Source organism: Mirounga leonina, unplaced genomic scaffold, assembly GCF_011800145.1.
Source record: "Mirounga leonina isolate KUSES-001 unplaced genomic scaffold, KU_Mleo_1.0 Mir_91, whole genome shotgun sequence".
Classification (NCBI taxonomy): Eukaryota; Metazoa; Chordata; class Mammalia; order Carnivora; family Phocidae; genus Mirounga; species Mirounga leonina.
Window position 1 is genome coordinate 27101871 of NW_023270839.1, and position 17477 is coordinate 27119347.

Here is a 17477-nt window from a genome sequence, read left to right on the forward strand (position 1 = left end):
AACTATCTAACACAATAGCATAAATAGCATGTGCTTACTATATGTGCCGGGTCCTGCTCTGAGTGTGTTGCATGTATTCGCTCATTTAATCCACATAACCATGGTATAAGGTAGGTGCTATTAACTCCATTTACAGGTAAGAACACCGAAGCACAGAGAGGTTAAGTAAGTGCCCTCCGATCACACTGCTTGTGACTGGCAAAGCCATGATTTGAACATAGGCAGGCTGACTTCAGAATCCATGCTTCTGTCTACACTCTCTTTTGCCTCCACAAAATGGAAGATACTTTTGTGGGTGCTTCCGAGATTGTTCTAAGAACTTCACATAAAATGATTTCACTTACTCTTCACAACAATCCTAAGAAGTAAGCACTGTTCCTATCTCCATTTTGTGGGTGAGCAAACTGAGGCAAAGTGTAGCTGGAAGACAGAAAGGGAAAAGGGAGTGGTGTGAGATGAGTCCAGAGAAGGAGGACTTTTGTTCTATCTTCAGGGCAGCAAGGAATCACAAGAGTATGTGAATCAGGGCTCACCCACTCAGATTTGGTTTTTGTGACGTTCTCTGGGAGCAGCATGGAGAGTGGACGGGGGGAAGGGGCTGCAGAATGGGTGTGGGGAAACCAGATACCAGGCTCATACCATGCTGCAGCGACCGCCTACCGCAGGTGGCCATCCAGCGATGAATAGGCATTATGCACAAGGCACGAGAATGACTCCCATCTGGGGCAGCATCCATGTGCCAGGGACAGAACTCAAGACAGGTGCTTATAGTGTTTACACTTTTCAGAGGAAACCAAAGTGTCTAGAGGTTGAGTACCTTGCCTGTGCTCCCCCAGCTAATAGGTGCTTACTCCCAACCACCAAGCCTACCCTCTTTATTCAACCCCCATGCAGATTGAGCCCTTCAGATGCTGGAGGGCTGGTTCATGACAGCCTCGAAAGCTGGATTTAGCAATTCCTTCGCCATCCTCTGTCCTCTCAGAGTTGGCTAGAAATCAAGGATATTTGGTTGACAAAACTGATAGATGAACTTCTGTTATCATGTATCTTTAGGTCTTTTAAGAGGTTCTCTTTCAGCTGAGGTTAAGTTTTCCTCAGACTTTTGCATGTTCTCCTGAGGTTACTTTGTGAATGTTTGTAACTGCTCTCGTCTGGATAAAGGTCAAGTTCAGGGCCCACTGCCTTCTGTGCTGCTATTAACCATCCTCTCTCCCCGCAGATCCGAGTGATGGTGGACCTCTGCAACAGCACCAAGGGCATTTGCCTGACAGGTAGGCCGGCCTGGCACTGAGGTGTTTACACCGCACACACGTGTGCTTGCCAAAGGGCCAGGGCAGAATGAACACCTAAGAACACTGTGGGTTATAAAAACACATATTGGTTTACTTTTACCAGATGTTTTTAATGAGCTGAAAATCAACTGTAATATAATTAGGAAAAATAATGTTTTTGGTATTGCCATAGAAATATAGCCCTGGAAAATAACTAGGTCTTGGATAATTAGAAACGTGTGGTACCTTGAACGGGGGCCATAGATGTTTTCCTTACTCACATTAATTTTTAAAAGAGAAAAGAAAGGGGTATTCTCTTACCAGAAGTAATTATTTCCTTATACATATGGCATGAACAGAAAGTTCTAGAAGCAAACTGCTAATTAGTCAAGAAAACACCCTCTGTGAAGAGTGCTCTGGTGTGGTGTCTACCATGTGCTAGGCGGCTCCCCTCCACTCAGGAAATCAAGGACAAACAGACCGGAGGGAGGGAATCAAAAAGGAGGCACATCAAGCCAAGGGACACAGAATGGCTAATGGGTTGGGCAGGGGAGGAGGAGAGTGCTGTTGATAGACGCACGTGCACCTGAACCTAAGGTGTCCTGCCTCCTGTCTGAGGGGGAGGTGCCTGAGTCCTGCCTGAGGGAGGGGTGCCTGATTCCTGTCTGGGGTGGGGGCGTGCCTGATTCCTGCCTGAGAAGGGGTTGCCTGATTCCTGCCTGAGGGAGGGGGTGCCTTCTTCCTTCCTGAGCGGGGGAGGTGCTTGCCTCCTGCCTTCAGAAGCTTTGGGCAAGGAAGAACACAGACCCCAGAATGGTCACCCAATTTGTTTTACCCCAGACCGAGGAAGGTTCTGGCCAGGCCCAAGGATGGGCCTACGGAGCCTGATTTCAGACACAGCTATTTCCTGCCTCTCCCCCATTCTGAGGAAATGGGGAAATGATTTTGCATTAAAAGTCTCATATGGAGTAAATGCAGAGCTCTCATGAACTTTAAAACATAACCACAAGATTTTGAAGCCAGATGAATCTTCTGTTGGACCTTCTCGGTGTCTGGCCTCAGGCCCTGGGGAGGTCCCGTTGACAGGGCGCCAGGGCGGAGGTTAAGAAACCCTGCAGTGTGCATCCAGCCCTGAGAACCCTCATCCTGCGCGCCAGCGTTCTCCCCACCACCGCTCATTACCTGCCCTGCACTAGGAACTCAGTGGGAGTTTGCTGAATGACTAGACCTATGGTTTATGGAAGTGATTAAATTGGGGCGGTGGGCTGGTAAGAAAGATCCTTCCCTGAGGAACCCGGAGTCCACAGTCTGCCTCTTGTTTGCTTAGTTTAGTTTTAGAGAGAAAAGCTGTAATCCTGTGGCTTCTTGGGAAACGCTAATTGAATTACTCAAGTCACATTTCGGCCCTCGCAGAAAATTAAGTATCTTCGGAACAGCTTGGTCCTTCATTCTGAAACTCTTGTGTCTGAAGCACCTTTCTTCCATCTTTGGAAGTCCTTTTCAAAGAGTTCCCCTGTGTGATCGTAATGAGCGCTAGAGAAATGCTTAGATGGATGGAATTACAGGCACAAAAGCCCCATTGAGAGGCACAGGAAAAGCCTCTTCCTTTTTGATATTTATTATAGAAGTGATAGAAGGAGAGCCAGGCTGTTCAGTGAATGCAGATGGAGCTGTCAAGACCACTTAGGGAAGATTGAGGGGTGGGGTGGGGATCGCATCTGTGCTGGAAATGAGTTGAGGACGTTATTTTTTGGCACCTCGAAATCTTTTCAAAAGCCAGCACCTTCCCCTTTCATGCCAGCTTGAAACTGGGCCCCCTTTTAACACAGCAAGCTCTTCAATTAAAACTTAGGTGTGAAAAGTACACATTGCCAAGTGAGGTTGTACCTTGGGATAGACCACGCTGTCTGGACAGGGGGCAGGAAGGTGACAGGACCCGGGACTGAATTGGCAACTACAGGGGGGAAGGGCAGAGAGCCTCCGTCCAGAGCCCCGAGGAGATGCTGCCGGAGCAGACCCCGGGCGTAGGGCCCGAGGCCTGAGAACAAGATCTAGCTTTACACTGGACTCATCTTTGAAAAAGCAGGCACTGTGACTTGAGGCTAGTCTAGCTGTGACCATGAAACCCCATCCCTGTTCCTTTTTCCTGGAGGCAGCTGTCGTTGCTCTGGGCACAAGGACAGAGGTGTGCAGCCTGTAACCTCTCCGGCAAACAGTGAGGGCAACTCAGTAGCTAGAGTAGTTGGGAGTTTTTGCCAGTGCAGTTTGTGCTTTTGAGCACACAGCATGCTTTTCTGGATGCATCCTATCCCCAAGCCCAGGTTTCCTTGGGACCCCAGAAACATATCTTCTGGAAAAGCAGGGGGTCTTGAAGAAGGCAGGTTCTTGGGTAACTCTTCGCTTCCAGTGGCCTCTGCATGTGGGCTTTTTCAGAAAATCTCTAAACTCTCACATTCCTGAACCGCTTATCAGAGCGAGGCACTTCAAAGCCACAGTGCCTGTTCTCCTCCCAGCCAAGGGACTCCAACCCCGTGATGGTACTAGTTACTGCTCCCTGTCCTGTACCCAGGCGGACGCTGAGAATGGACCACAGCCACCACGGAGCATGGCCTCATGTCATTCTTTTCCGGCGTTCCAGAAAGCTGTGCTAATGGAGGAGACCTGGAACTTGAAAGAAAACCTATTTGCCATCCCTACTCTAATTCTTTAAGGTTGCCATGCCCTAGTCCAAAGCTGAAAGGCGCCAAATAAATGGGACTGGACCAAAGCTGCCGCTTAGTGGGGACAGGTGAGGAAAGACGCCTTTCCAAGTTAGGTGCCCTGGGACTGCAGCCACAGAGGGTGGGTCCCGAGGCCGCCAGGCTGTGGCCAGGGCAACACGTGGTAAACTGACAGACAGGCTGTTCTCAGAAACAGCCGCTGTAGCTGCTCACGCTCTCACTCAGCTGGCCTCCCTGTGGTTTTAGAGTTGGTGGACTCCAGCTCCACGTGTGAGAGCTAGGGCCCTCTCAGGCCCTCCCTGAAGGACAGCCAAGTATTCCCGACTCCCGAGGGAAAGGGGAGCCACACTCCCTTTGGCTAGAGCTCCCGTCTGGCCCCAAAGCTGTGGCTGGCATGAGTCCCAAGCCCCGGGGAGTCCCTGCTGAGAACAGGAGAGGAAGAGAGTCAGGACTTTCGACCTCACAGGCGCCAGGTCTGGCCTTACCCGGCTTAGGAAGCTGCGGTCTTTTACTAGCTCTTTCTAAAGCAGCAGAACCAGACCTCCCTTTCCAACATGTTTCTTTTTGGATTTTTTTATTTGGGGGCTTCTTTGGGTTCCTCTATCAGTGAGACTTTGGGAAATGTGTAGCCACGTCCCCTGTGGTCATTGCTGTGCTAAGCAGGTGCCTTGGGTCTGGTGACAGCCGTAGTCACACCATCCCGGGGTGAAAGGGGAGACTAGTGAAATCCTCCCCTGTGATTTGGAGTGGCCATGTCGAGAGGAGCCAGGTGGGCGGGCTCTTGGGAGCCCTCAGCGGGGCCAGTGCCCCCACTCCAAGACGAGAAGTGAGCGTTACACTTCTGGATTATTCCTTCCTCATAACTGTTGTGCCTGTGTTTCCTGTCTGCACTGAAATTCTTCTCTTTGCTAGCAGCAGAGATCCACTAGAGCTTATTTGAGGGGGAAAAAAAAGGTCCAGAGGTTACCAGTTATTGTAAGGATAGAGGGATGTGTTTGTCAAGGTAGGTTAGTCCCTGCTCTGGTAATAATTAAACCATAAAATCCTAGTGGCATAACACAGCAAAGGCTTTTTTCCCCCACAAAGTCCGGACACTCCGAGTTGGTTCTGGGGACTCCGGGATCCCAGGGCTGCCATCTTGTGGTTCTGTCATGTCAACACCAATCACCACCTCTCCTCTCCTCTCTGCTCTCTCTGCAGACGGGCATTGTTTTACCTTGCATGGCCATCCACAGACATCCAATTTACATAACTAGGGGCACTGTGGGTCAGTCTTAGATTTCAAGGAGAAAAAAACTCTAAGCGACTCAGCTTCTATAGCACCCACCCACTTCTAACCGATTCTGGTTAGGAATGTAGGTTGGGGCAGTCAGCTGGGGCATTTGCAGGGCCCTGTGCAAAATGAAAATTCAGGGTCCCTTGTTCAAAAAGCAGGAAAAGGGCTTCCTCCTTTCTTTAATGGTTTTACTCTCCACCTGCTATGGTGGGGCTTTTTATTTACTATTTAGTGTCATACTCCTCAAGTCGTGGGATGCTCGCAGAACAAGTCCAGGTCCTCACAAGCACAGGAGATCCCAGTCTGTGATGAGGCATGCAGGGCACATGTCCAACCCCGGCTGCACTGGTGTGGAAGGTGGCAGCAGTTGCTGATTGGGCGGGGACTGGGGCAGATGCATCAGAAACCCGGGAGGCAGCAGAAAACTTGTCCTGGGGAGGCCAGGAGGCAGTGGGAAACAAGGAGGCAAGTGGGAGGCAAGGCCACATATGAACCAAGGCTTCGAGTCCCCACAACATGCTCCATTATCCCATCGGGCCAGCCCCACATATGGTGCTAACATGAACTTGGCTGTCCACACGTATCCCCAGGGGTTCTGTTACTCAAGAAGAGAAGAGTCAAGAGCTGAGAAAACATCCTGAAAAACAGTTTTCTCAAGGCCCAGTTGGCACATATTATCTGACATTTGGCATTAGTATAGTGACACGTATTTAGGGCTTTTTCCAGGTGTAAGGGGCCCTTGGGCAGCTCCGTAGGCATCCCAAGTGGGCGTCGGGATACAACTCACCGTCGCTCTAGCACTCTGCTTCTGAGCTCTTTGGAAGTGTTTCTCTCCTTTCTCTTTTGAAATTCTCTTCTCCATTAGTTTCAGGGTTCAGGACCTCCTGGATTCCCTCCTGTACCTTCGGTTCACCCTCTCTTTCCTGGTGCCTCTTCTATCACCCGCCTCCCTCTAGATGTGGTGTGTGTCCCCCTCTCTATCCATCCCACAATTTGGCTTAACATTTTACTCTTGCCTCCAGACTAATAGCCTTTCTAGGGTCAGGGACCACTTTAGGACTCTGTTGACAGTGACCAATTCTTTTTCCAAGAAAGTTTCACACCTGGTCGGGGGTACCCAGGACTATCCGCTCCCCAGTCATCTGTGGTGCTTGGTGAAAATGCATGTTCCTGGGCCTCACTCAAAATACAAACTGAATTAGAATCTCCAGCTAGGGTCTGTGTATCTGCATTTTAACAAGCGTTCTAGGTGATTCTATGGACTCAAATGACTAAGAGCTGTAGCCACAGGTGTCAATGAACCTCAGGTCAATGACAGAAAACCCTAATCTGAACATTTCACCGTAGGGACACTTCTTGGCCATGACCAAAGTGTCCTAAGTATACAGCTCTAGCCAGGACCTCTCTCCAATACTCCTGCTGCATAGAAATGGTTATTGGACTGTCCTGAGAACTCTTGAAACCTATATAGACAGCTGATTCCTGCTTGGTGACCTTTTTCCTACCAATCTGCACCTCTGAATTTGGTTCCATCTGTAGTCAGGAATGATTGATTGATTTCTTCTGACCTCCTTATGTGTGTACAGGCACACGCCATCTGTTGGTAAAGTCATGTCACCACAGGCTACACTTTTCAGCAAATGGTGGTACCATTTTCAGCAAATAATTTTTGCCCCAAGTGGGACTGCATGGATGGAAAGTATACATTCAAACACTTCTTCTTCCAAGAGTCGTCATGTCTCCTTCCATCCATATCCTCAGTTCCCCGTCATCTGAGTGTCCTCTTTTGCCCCCTACCCAATCAGATATGGAGCCCTGCTCATTCTTCTGCCGAAATACCTCTTGAATTCCTAGCTTTCTCTACAACTCTACAGTTACCAACTGATTTGTCCACATCCTTTCCCCTCATTTTAACTACAAAGATTCTCTGGGTGTTTTCTCCCCACCCCACCTCTCTTTTCTCTCTCATCTTGTTCCCTAGTTCTATTCAACTTCCATCTACAGAGAGGATCTCAAAAACACACTGATTTCACAGGATCATCCCCCATTAGAGACCTACTGTAGGTCCCCACTGCCTTGCAGACACCACCTACACCTCTCCTCTTGGCGTTCAAATGCTGCCGCCCCACACCCACCCCTCCAAGTACTGACTCAGGCTCATCTCTACACACGCCAGGTTGGCCAATCTTCCCCCTCTCTTTCACCCTGAATCATGCAAGTTCCCTCCCCTGTGCCTTTGCTCCTGCTGCTCCCCGACCTGAGCTGTCCAGCCCTCACCCCTGTGGCCGTGTCAAGCCCATTGTTTGTTCAGTGCCACAGCTCAAGCCTCACCCTGTCTGGAAGCCTTCTCAGACTGCCATGTGCCAGTACCTCTTGGAGGGGCTGCTTCTCTATAACTCCCTCCCTCATGTTTCATTGTGGTTTCAGAGTGTCTACCTTTTCCAGCTAGATCATAAACACAACAGACACAGGGACCAAGATTTCTGCTGCCTGGTAGACTTTTGTGCACACAGTAAATGCTTAGTAAATGGCGGTCTTCTGAAAAGTCACAGACTTGGATTTGTAGAACGACGTTTCTACTCCAACATGGGTAAACATATATGTTCTGGAGAAACAGAAGGACTTCAACTGCTCATGTTATAAACCCATTGGCTTGTCTGAGTGCCTAAATAAAATATTGACAATGAGACTCTCCTATTTGTGGAAGCAAAATTGTTTTGTTGGATTATGTGTAAATGGTTCATTACATTTACTCGGGTAATTACACACTTAGCAAGGTGTTTGTTACCTGATCTGGACCCTCAGTTGTTCTCAGGCTATTTCGTGCAACAGAATAGAGACCTGAGAACCAGCTTCTGCTCTCAGTTGCTCTGGGTGGCGTGAAGGAGATACGCTGGCTGGATGAGAGCTCTTGGGACTGCTTTCTCACAACAGCCAGACCTCAGCCCTGCAATGACAGCACATCCATTTCCCAATGCTTACCTGGGCCTAGGCTGCTCTAGTGCCCTCCTACATTTTTACCAAACCTCATTTAATGAAGCTGATTGCTTGAGAGATGACTGATTTATGAATCTGTGGTGAAGCCCATTCAGAAATTATTCTTAGTTCATTGAAACCTAAGCAAAAGTGGATTTGATTGGCAAACTGTTGAATTGCTTTTAAGGTTCTTTTGAGTGAATATGCTGGGTTCTAAATAAAAGGCATGGAGTGGATGCTTAGGGCCAGTAGATGGTTAGTACTTATTAAAAGACGGAAAGTGCTCTTTGATTTGGGGGTTGTGGTGCTGGCTTCCTTCCAGGCATGCTTTATCATCTAAATTTCTTTTTCTGTTGTAGGACCACCTGGCCCACCAGGTAAGAGTCTGTGGATTTTCTTACTTCCGGAGGGAGGATGTGGGGGGCTAGTTCCCCAGGGTCGCTCAGAAGGGATGGAGGCGGGAAAGGGGGAAGAATCCGGAGTGTGTCCCCCTCCTTGTCTCGGCCCAAATCACGAGCTCTCCTGTCCCCTCCCACTTGAGGACCTGCCATTACCATTCCCCATTTGTCACTGCATGGGGGGTGGGGCAAAGGTGGAAAAGGAAGGGAAGAGGCAGGAGGAGATCTGGAAAAGGCATTCATGCCCATCTAGTGTCACTGGCTAAAGCAGATCATGTTAAGCTCAGTGATGATTTTTTAAGATGGTCTTGTTTCCTGTGTTTCGACGCAGGACCTCCAGGAGTTGGTGGGCTTCCAGGACACAATGGATCAGATGGACAGCCTGGCCCCCAGGGCCCAAAAGGAGAAAAAGGAGCAACTGGAAAAAGAGGAAAAATGGGTACTTTGGCAACTTTTCTAGTTAATTCCCTTGTTGCTTGTCTCAGTTATTGCTTTTCGGATGGGCCCAAGCGGGATGTGGTGGGGGAGAAAGTGTTACCTCTTTGCCTGTGGGACTGGTTTAACTCTCTCCAGGAAGCCGCTGTGTGCCAAAGGTTTACATCTACCGGGAGAGCGGCCTCCCTGAGAACTGATTCCGGCTCTTCTGCTCGCTCGGAGGCAGACGGAGGGATGGGAGGGGCCGGAGCAGGCAGCCCTGGGGAGGGATGCTCCAGGGGCTGTGTGCTGATGCCCCAAGTTCTTTTGAGGCTCAGGTCCTGCCCTGCCCTCCCACTGCCTCTTCCTGCCCAGCAAATCCTTGTGTTTGACTGAAAATCAGCTGATTGATGCCGGCCCCTAGGTGTTCTCGGCTACAGGAGTAGCTAGGACCATTTGAGTAGCAGGGTAGCATCCAGGCCCCCCTTAGGCGGGGGTTGGCATCGCAGGATGACGACACCGCTGTGGCTGGCCTCTCCGGAGGGGTTCTGCTGCCCTGCAGCGAGGGGCATTATGGCAAAGCCCTGGAAACATCCGTGTCGGACGTGTCCAGGGAGCCGTGAGAAGCGGGGGCTGGTGCAGGGCCTGGCAGGAGCCTGCGGGCTGGGGAGGCAAGTTCTGAGGGGCCCTGAGCACCAGTGCTGGGCCATGCATGGAGAAGGCCTGGAAGGTGCACCGACGAGAGCTAGCACGAGGCATGGTGGGGGCTCCAGTGCAGGGGGTAGAGACTCCCCAGGAGGCTTCCGGGAAGGCCAGGCTCTGAGCCACTGCAGATGGTACCGACTCCACCAAACCCTCTTGTTTATTTTCAACCTCTTAGCTCTGCGACACCAACTCACCTAGACAGGCCCTGTGCTAGAATAACTACTAGAACATTCTTCCAGATGGCACAGTACCCTCTTCCAGCACCTCTGCTCTTCTAAGCACTTTAAGTGAGAACCAGTGGAAAGGGAGAAAATTGTTAAATGGCTCTGCCACTTGGTCAAGCCGACATGCTCATGTTCCGGGGGAGCAGCCTCTGTGAAGATGGGCCCACACAGGCCAAGTCAGCTCAGTCCTCAGAAGGCCAGCCATTCCAGCTTTAATTACAGAGCAGTAACGGATCCTTACATGTTAGATAATAATCATAATTATAAATGAGCATCGGCATTGAATAATGATGGCCATCAGGGTGCAGACATTTGGTTTATCCCAGAAAGGCCCCAGAAATGTAATCCAGTCCTGAGGATTCAGCAATGAATATCCTGAGGGTCAGCTATGAGGGGGAGGAAACCATGGTTCTTTGGGTATGGAACAGGTGGGAAATGGATGACTTTCAAAGGGGTGACTTACAGATCCCTGGCTTTGGAGAGGTGTGCTTGATATGCAGCCCACGACCCAGTGAAGCCAGAATGGAAAAAGTTCATTCATCTTTATAACACCTATTTACGTGGCAGGTCCTGTTCTAGGTGCTGGGGATCTAGAAATGAAAAAGCTGACAAAATCCCTACCTTCATGAAACTCACATTCCAGTCTGGGCAGAGTGGCCATAAACAAGCTAAATAAGTAGGAAAGGATCATCTGTTACAGAGGACGCACAGTGTCAAGAGAGGAAATAACAAGTGTGTGTATGTGGCTGGGGTGGGGGGTGGGGTGACTGTGGATTGGGAAGCCAGCTAAGGGCCCCTGAAAAGGAAGGGAGCAAACGCCTGGAGGAAGGGAGAGAGGGAGCCAGGGGCTATGGGGGGGCGGGGGGGCGTTTCAGCAGAGTGTGTGAGGCCGGTGTGCCCACGGGGTCTGAGGAGCGGCAAGGCGGCCAGGGCAGATGTGGTGGAGTCAGAGCCAGAGAGATAGCGGCCAAGTCAGCTAGGCCCTGGAATCGTAAGGACTGTGGCTGGTCCGGGAGGGAACTGGGAGGATTGGCAGCCGTGCAGAGAGCTAGCTGCCCTGCCTCACCCGGCAAGCACTCCCCTGCATCTGTGCTGAGGGAGGTGCGGGAGGGCGGGGTGGGGGGGGGAGGGCAGCGGTGGAGCACTGAGCGGGGCCAGGGTCCACTCGCCAGGGGAAGGGACCAAATCCTTGGTCTCCAGGAGATCCCACGGGACCTCCAGCCGAAGACGCAGACCCTCCTCCGCAGCTGTCTCCCCGTGCCGGAGGCCTCCGGGCGTCAGCAGCATTAGAACGAGAAGCGTCCGCTAAGGCTGAGCAGAGAAGTTGAGCCACTAAGGGCCCAGGCCGTTGTCCATGCCCCGGGCCAGGGGAAGGGGAGACCACCACCATCCTAGACGTACAAACACAAAGACTGTCTGCCGAGCCTGGTTCTACGGAGAGGTTGTTGAAAGCAGGGCTCCACCAGGGGTCAGCTCCACCCCTGCCCCGGACCCTGAACCCCAGCACGAGGGCCCGGTCCCCCTGCCAAAGCCCTAGAGCTGTGTGTTCCCTCCTCTGCTTCCTTCCTTCGCCTGACAGCGGGCTCACATCCTACCCAGCACTCAGTGTTCTTGCAGGGAGGAGAGAGCAGAGCTGGTCAGGGGGCCTGGGCTTTGTTCAGCGAGCACTGAGAAGCCACTGAGGGGTTGCAAGTAGGAGAGAGTGACAAGGTCAGGTCCGCTTTTCTAAAATAACACTGTGGCCGCCTTGTGGAGAGTACACTAGGGGAGCAAGGACAGAAGGAGGGAGACAGTTCAGAAGCTACTCAGCGCACAGGTCGAAGGGACGGCAGGCCAGCGGGATGGAGAGACCAGTGGAGTTGAGTGATATTCTGGGGGGAAATCAGCAGTACCCAGTGGTGGGTGGATATAAGGAGGAAGGGGGAGGGGGACCCCAAGACCGACTCTGAGATCTCTGTCCCTGATGACCGCTCTGTCCTGAGGAAGGGAGCCCCATATCAACTCAGGTTCAGGGAAAGGAGTGTGGCTCAGCATGGGATGTGCTGAGTTTGAGGTGCCCTGAAACGTCCAGGAGGAGATGTCGGGGGCCTTGGAGATGCAGGCAGGTCTCTAGTCAGAGGAGACCCTGGGGCTCGAGGTATACAGGAGGGGCCACCTGAGGCGGTGTGCATGTGGGTGTGGGCACCGTCCTTTTGGAGGGAGCTAACAGAAGAGGAGGGCCTGGGTTCAGCCCTGAGAAGCAACAACGTCTAATGACCAAGTAGGAGGGGGATGAGCCAGCAAAGGAGGCCAAGAACGGGACTGAGTAGCAAGAAGACCAGGACAGGGTGGGAACATCTGTCAGCAAACATTTAGCGAGCAGGTTCCAAGCCCTAGTGCAGAAACAAAACAGATGCAGCCCCTGGAACTTTAAATCTTTGGTGGGAAGGCACAAATTAGAAGTCAATAATGAAATATATCTGCAATCACAACATGAGATACCCATTTGAAGGAGAGAACAGGGGTTAAGAGATACAGTACAGAGAGGGAGGGTCACGGAGGTAAAGTCTAAGGTCAGACTTGAAGGATGTGAGCAGGCAGAGGGTGGCCCAGGTGGAGTGCAAGGCACCCACAAGGGCCTGACAGGTGTGGCTGGGGGAAGGGAGACGTGCAGAGAGGCCTTCCAGAACCTTCTGAGTAGTAGTATGGGTCTCCTGTTCGGCTCCAAGAAGGCACTGCAGGGTCTCATACAGGATGTGACCTGTTGGGCCAAGGTCATGACTGTGGAGAAGGAAGCGTTGTGATTCTGGCCGAGAGTTCCAGGATCCATAGTGGTTTGCCAGGCAGGGGTGGGAGAGAGGAGGGGTGGGCGTGCATTCCAGAAAGAGAGAACAACAAGTGCTGTTTCTAAAAACAGGAAAAAGAGCCTGTGTTCCATAGAGACGGTACTCAGGCTGGACTCTGCCCTCTAGCAGTGATCCTCTGAACAATAGTATGCAAATAGCTAATATCTATTGTCAGGCATGCTACCAAGTACGCTCTATACTTATCTCATTTGGTCTTCAAAACCACCCTCAGGAGATGGATATTTTTGTTGGCCATATTTTTTCCAGATGAAGAAGCCCTATCTTCCTGTTTCTCAAACAGGCCAAGCCCACCCTTGCCCCAGGACCTTTGCACTGCTGTGCCCACTGCCTGGAATACTCTTTCCTTGTCCTTCCTGCAGCTGGTCCTGGTGCAGGTCTCATCTCTATTGCCACCCCTCTTCAAGTTCGTCCCCCACCTCTGTGTCTAGCCCCTGCCTCCTTCCCTGTTCTGTCAAAATACACATCCCTTCCCGGAAACGCTCTCCTTGCGTTTGCTTGTTGATGAGCTGATGGTCTGACCCCCTAGGAAGGATGTGAGGTCCATGACAGCCAAGCAATGTCTATCTTGCTTAGTCCTAACCTCCAGGGCCTGGAACACCCAGCGAAGGGGGGGGCAATAAAGTCCTTGTTGACACGAATGGACATAACTTGTCCACTGTTGCAAAGGTAAGAAGTGGAGGAGGCAGGACTTGAAACCAGGTCTCTCTGACTCCTGGACCCCTGCTCTTAAACACAACTACACTGAGCTTCCAGGCCGGGGGGTGGGGGGCGGGGGGGGCTGGCCCCCAGCTGTGAGATCAGCGCCCCCGAGGTGCCACAGAGCAGGAGCCGATGGGAAGGAGGCCTGGCCTTGGGAGCTAGTGCCATTAACTCCTTCAGGACGTAGGGCGGCAGACCCCCTCCAGCCTGAGCCTGACGCTGAGCCTGACGCTGAGCCTGACGGGGAGGGCCAGGAGGCAGGACATGTGCAAGAATATGCAGCTCAGTGAGGAACAGCCTGGCAGGCAGAGTTGATTATGCACCTCTTAGTTCCTGCTCTCCAGGCAGAGGAAGGAGTGGAAGGAGTCCCCGAAGCCCCTGCCTCAGTCCCCGACCGGCTCCGAGGCCTTGGGCAGGTCCCTTCACCGTTGAGCCTTGGTCCCACCTGTAGACTGAGGACGCCAGGTTCCCACAACTCTAACATGGTTTCCAATTTTTAAATAGTCTGCTCTAGTGCTTGTCCATGAAGGAGAGACCATGTCTTACATATTCGGTTACCCAGCGCAGCTCTCTCTGGGCCCAGGTGAAGCTCAGTAATTGATGACTGAAGACCGCACGCACGCGTGTGTGAATGAGAAGGGTAGTGCACACTTTCCGTCCATGAGGGCTTCTCGTCCAGGGAAGGAGAGGCCATATCTTACACACAGCTACTGAGTAATAGCTGGTTACTCTGATCTGAAGACTGCTTTCTCCTGACAGTGGGTAGTTCCGCCAGAAGAGAAAGCTGAACTTCCCTGTGCACAGAAGGGACAAATAGGGCCCAAATAGGGCAGAAGATGGGTTGTATAGTAGGGCTAAGTGTAAGGGACAAGAGAGAGGAGTGTGATCAATGTCTTAGAAATAATCAGAGGGGAGCTATGGAGGGTGTTGCCGGGTAGAAGAGAAAGGCCTAGCCTGGAGGGACTGTTAGTGAGACTGCCCCTGGATACTGGAGGGGACCCTGGCTAGGTGCATGTCTGCAGGAGGCAGCAGGGAGCCACTGTGGGCTCTTGAGGAGATGAAGAGCCTGATGAAACCAGAGTATAGAGCTCTAGCCTAACCGTTGTTTCCGGGAGATAACCCTCGGTTTCTGACCTTAGCAGAACTTCTTACCTTTGCGACAGTGGACAAGTTATGTCCATTCGTGTCAACATGGACTTTATTGCCCCCCCTTCACTGGGTGTTCCAGGCCCTGGAGGTTAGGACTAAGCTGAGAACAACAGTGGAATAGCATGGCGCCGGAGCCTGTTGGCATGGTTTGGGTCCTGGCTCTGCCACTTACTAGCTGTGTGCCCTTGGGCAAGTTACTTAATCACTCTGTGCCAGTTTCCTCATCTGTAAGATGGGAACAATAGTAGTATCAACCTCATAAGGTCATTTAGGAGATTAAATGAGAGATATGTATAGGGCTTAGAATACGGCCTGACACATAGTGAGTGCCCTATTAGTGTTAGCTATTGTTTTCAAAACTTGGTTTTAACCCAGAAGGAAAGCTAAGTTGAAATGCCTGTATTCATTGGAAAACACCGACTTAGACGCAGAGAGAAGAACTAAAGAGACTTAAATGTGGTCCATTTTGCAACTGACATCTATGAAGTTTGACATTCGATCGCCTCAAAACCAAGCATTCGCTTTTTTTTTTTTCCATCTGTCTCGCACTTTCTCACTAAGGGTTAATACTGCATTGTCTTCTCTAAAAATCGAATCCTCATACAACAGAAATAAATGCCCTCCTCTTTATTCATGCCAATCTTGGGACCGGGTTTTGTGTGACACCCCCCTGGCCCCCTTTCGCCGCCCTGCCTCAGTCAGCGACAGATGGTCCTGCCAAAAATAAGCCGTCCTCCCTCACCCCCTGCCGTGAAGATCCTGAAGTTGACCCCAGCAACGTAATGCAACCCCCAACTCTAAAGCTGGTGAGATGGTTTGTTTTGAGTGCGCGCCACAGGGGAAGGAAAATAGCAGAGAGCCACTCCCAGCAGATGAGGCGGGCGAGCAGAATCCGGCCTTTCTTCTCTGCAGAATGTGCTGACTCGAAGCCTGCCAGGACTCACAGGGGATGCACTGCGCGGGGGGCGGGGCCGTGCACCTGTAACAGCACGGCCGGGCGCTGCCGAGTCAGGCCGGGGAAGAAAGTGCCCCCCTCCCCCTGCCGGGGGTCCTCCGACGGTGAATGGGATCGGGTGGTGCTATACCTCCGAAGTCCCACGGCCAGGGCACGGCCAAGGTGGGACAAGAGGAAACTGTCAGAGGCATCGGTCAGGAGAGAAAAGACAGACTCTATGGAGATGGAACATCCCCCGCCCTTTCTTACTGAAAGCGGAAAAACGATCATGCAGACCCAGCTCAGAGTCAAAATACATTCTTTTTTTTTTTTTTTAAAGATTTTATTTATTCATTTGACAGAGATAGATACAGCGAGAGAGGGAACACAAGCAGGGGGAGTGGGAGAGGGAGAAGCAGACTCCCCGCCAAGCAGGGAGCCCGAAGCGGGGCTCCATCCCAGGACCCTGGGATCATGACCTGAGCCGAAGGCAGACGCCCAACGACTGAGCCACCCAGGCGCCCCTCAGCTTTAGAGCGTCACCCCTGTGGGGGCAGCATTACCACAACTGCATTCCAGTACGAACGTTTTCTTGTCTCACACACGGCCTTTTTGAGAAAGAAAAGGCACAAGCGGGAGGAATAAAGTGGAAATCGGATGCTGATGCGGAGAGGTTCTTTGTGACCAGAATAAATGCCTGAAAGAGAAAACCCCGAAGTAACTAGAAGACACCCTTTCCCTGAGCACTGCAGAATCTGGGTCATGTGAAACCTTTAGAAGGTATCGGTTATCCTCGGCGCATTGTGCGGGCCCGACTCTATGGCAACGTTCTCGTCTTTTGTGTCCTGCAGATAATGTGCCAAATTGCCTATTTAAAATCCCAACAAAAGGACGTCTTCCTATGCAGAGGCCCCTGATTAAGGGCTCTTCTTGAGTGAGTGAGCCACTTTCCAGCAAGCTGTCCTAATAGCCGTGGGCAGGGGTGAGCCACGGCCACGGGGCTTGGGTGGCGCTGCGAGGGAGGCCTGCCCCCTGCCCACAGGTGTGGTTTGCCATCTGTGTGACTGCACCATGCCCAGCACAGGCCCCCCCGCGGAGCGGAGGGGCTGCCCTGCTCCTCTCCGCTCCTCTCCCACCAGGTCCCCAGCCCCTCCGTCGGCGCGCGCCGCCCTCTCACTCCCCTGCAAGGGCTGAATGTCATGGTTGTCATGAAGACGCGGTTTTTATGGTTGGCGGCAATCTGGCAAACACGACTTTGTGCACCACGTTGTCGAACAGTGATCAACATTTGAAGGTTCTTGAGGACACTGCTGTCCTCCTGGGGTGGTCCGGGTACAGCCCCTTAAATTGGGAAGAGCAAATGCTACACTGAGTGTGTATCACTTCCCCGGCAAGAAGGAAAGGTGCTGAGAGCTCCAGGTGTAGGTTTTAGGGAATATTGCCTCCGGTGGCAATGCAGAATCTTCTGGTATGATGTGTGATGTGATGGGATGTAATAACCTCCCTCCCCACTGCGGACAGGACTTGAGAAGAGCCGTCAGGCAGCATAGAGAGGCTTCTGGGCTGGGATGTGAGTTTAATCTGAATGACCTCCAAGTTGCCTTCCAATCCTGAATTCTCAGATTCTCTTGGGACAGTGATTTTGGAATCCTATGGGGCTGGTAGGAAGCGGGGCCGGGGGGGGGGTCCAGATCTTAAAATCTCAACTGTTAATCTAGAGGGAGGACAATCGCAAGGCTGAAAAGATGACAGGGAGTAGGGACTGGCCAAGTCGATGAGCGTAAGAGAGGGGCTGTGGGCACTCACTTAGCCAGAGCCTGTAAGAAGGAACATGGCCGGGGCAGGGGCACTCCTGGGTGTTCAGT

At 51.9% G+C, this 17477-nt stretch overlaps 1 protein-coding gene across 1 annotated transcript in view; it reads left to right on the forward strand.

Moving 5' to 3' along the window:
• The window catches only part of GLDN (gliomedin), a 65383-nt gene that overhangs the window by 35396 nt on the left and 12510 nt on the right, over positions 1–17477 (forward strand). Inside the window, exons 2-4 of the mRNA XM_034994013.1 lie at positions 1220–1271; positions 8603–8620; positions 8973–9080. Coding sequence (XP_034849904.1) covers positions 1220–1271; positions 8603–8620; positions 8973–9080 — 178 coding nt within the window. The remainder of the gene's footprint in view (positions 1–1219; positions 1272–8602; positions 8621–8972; positions 9081–17477) is intronic.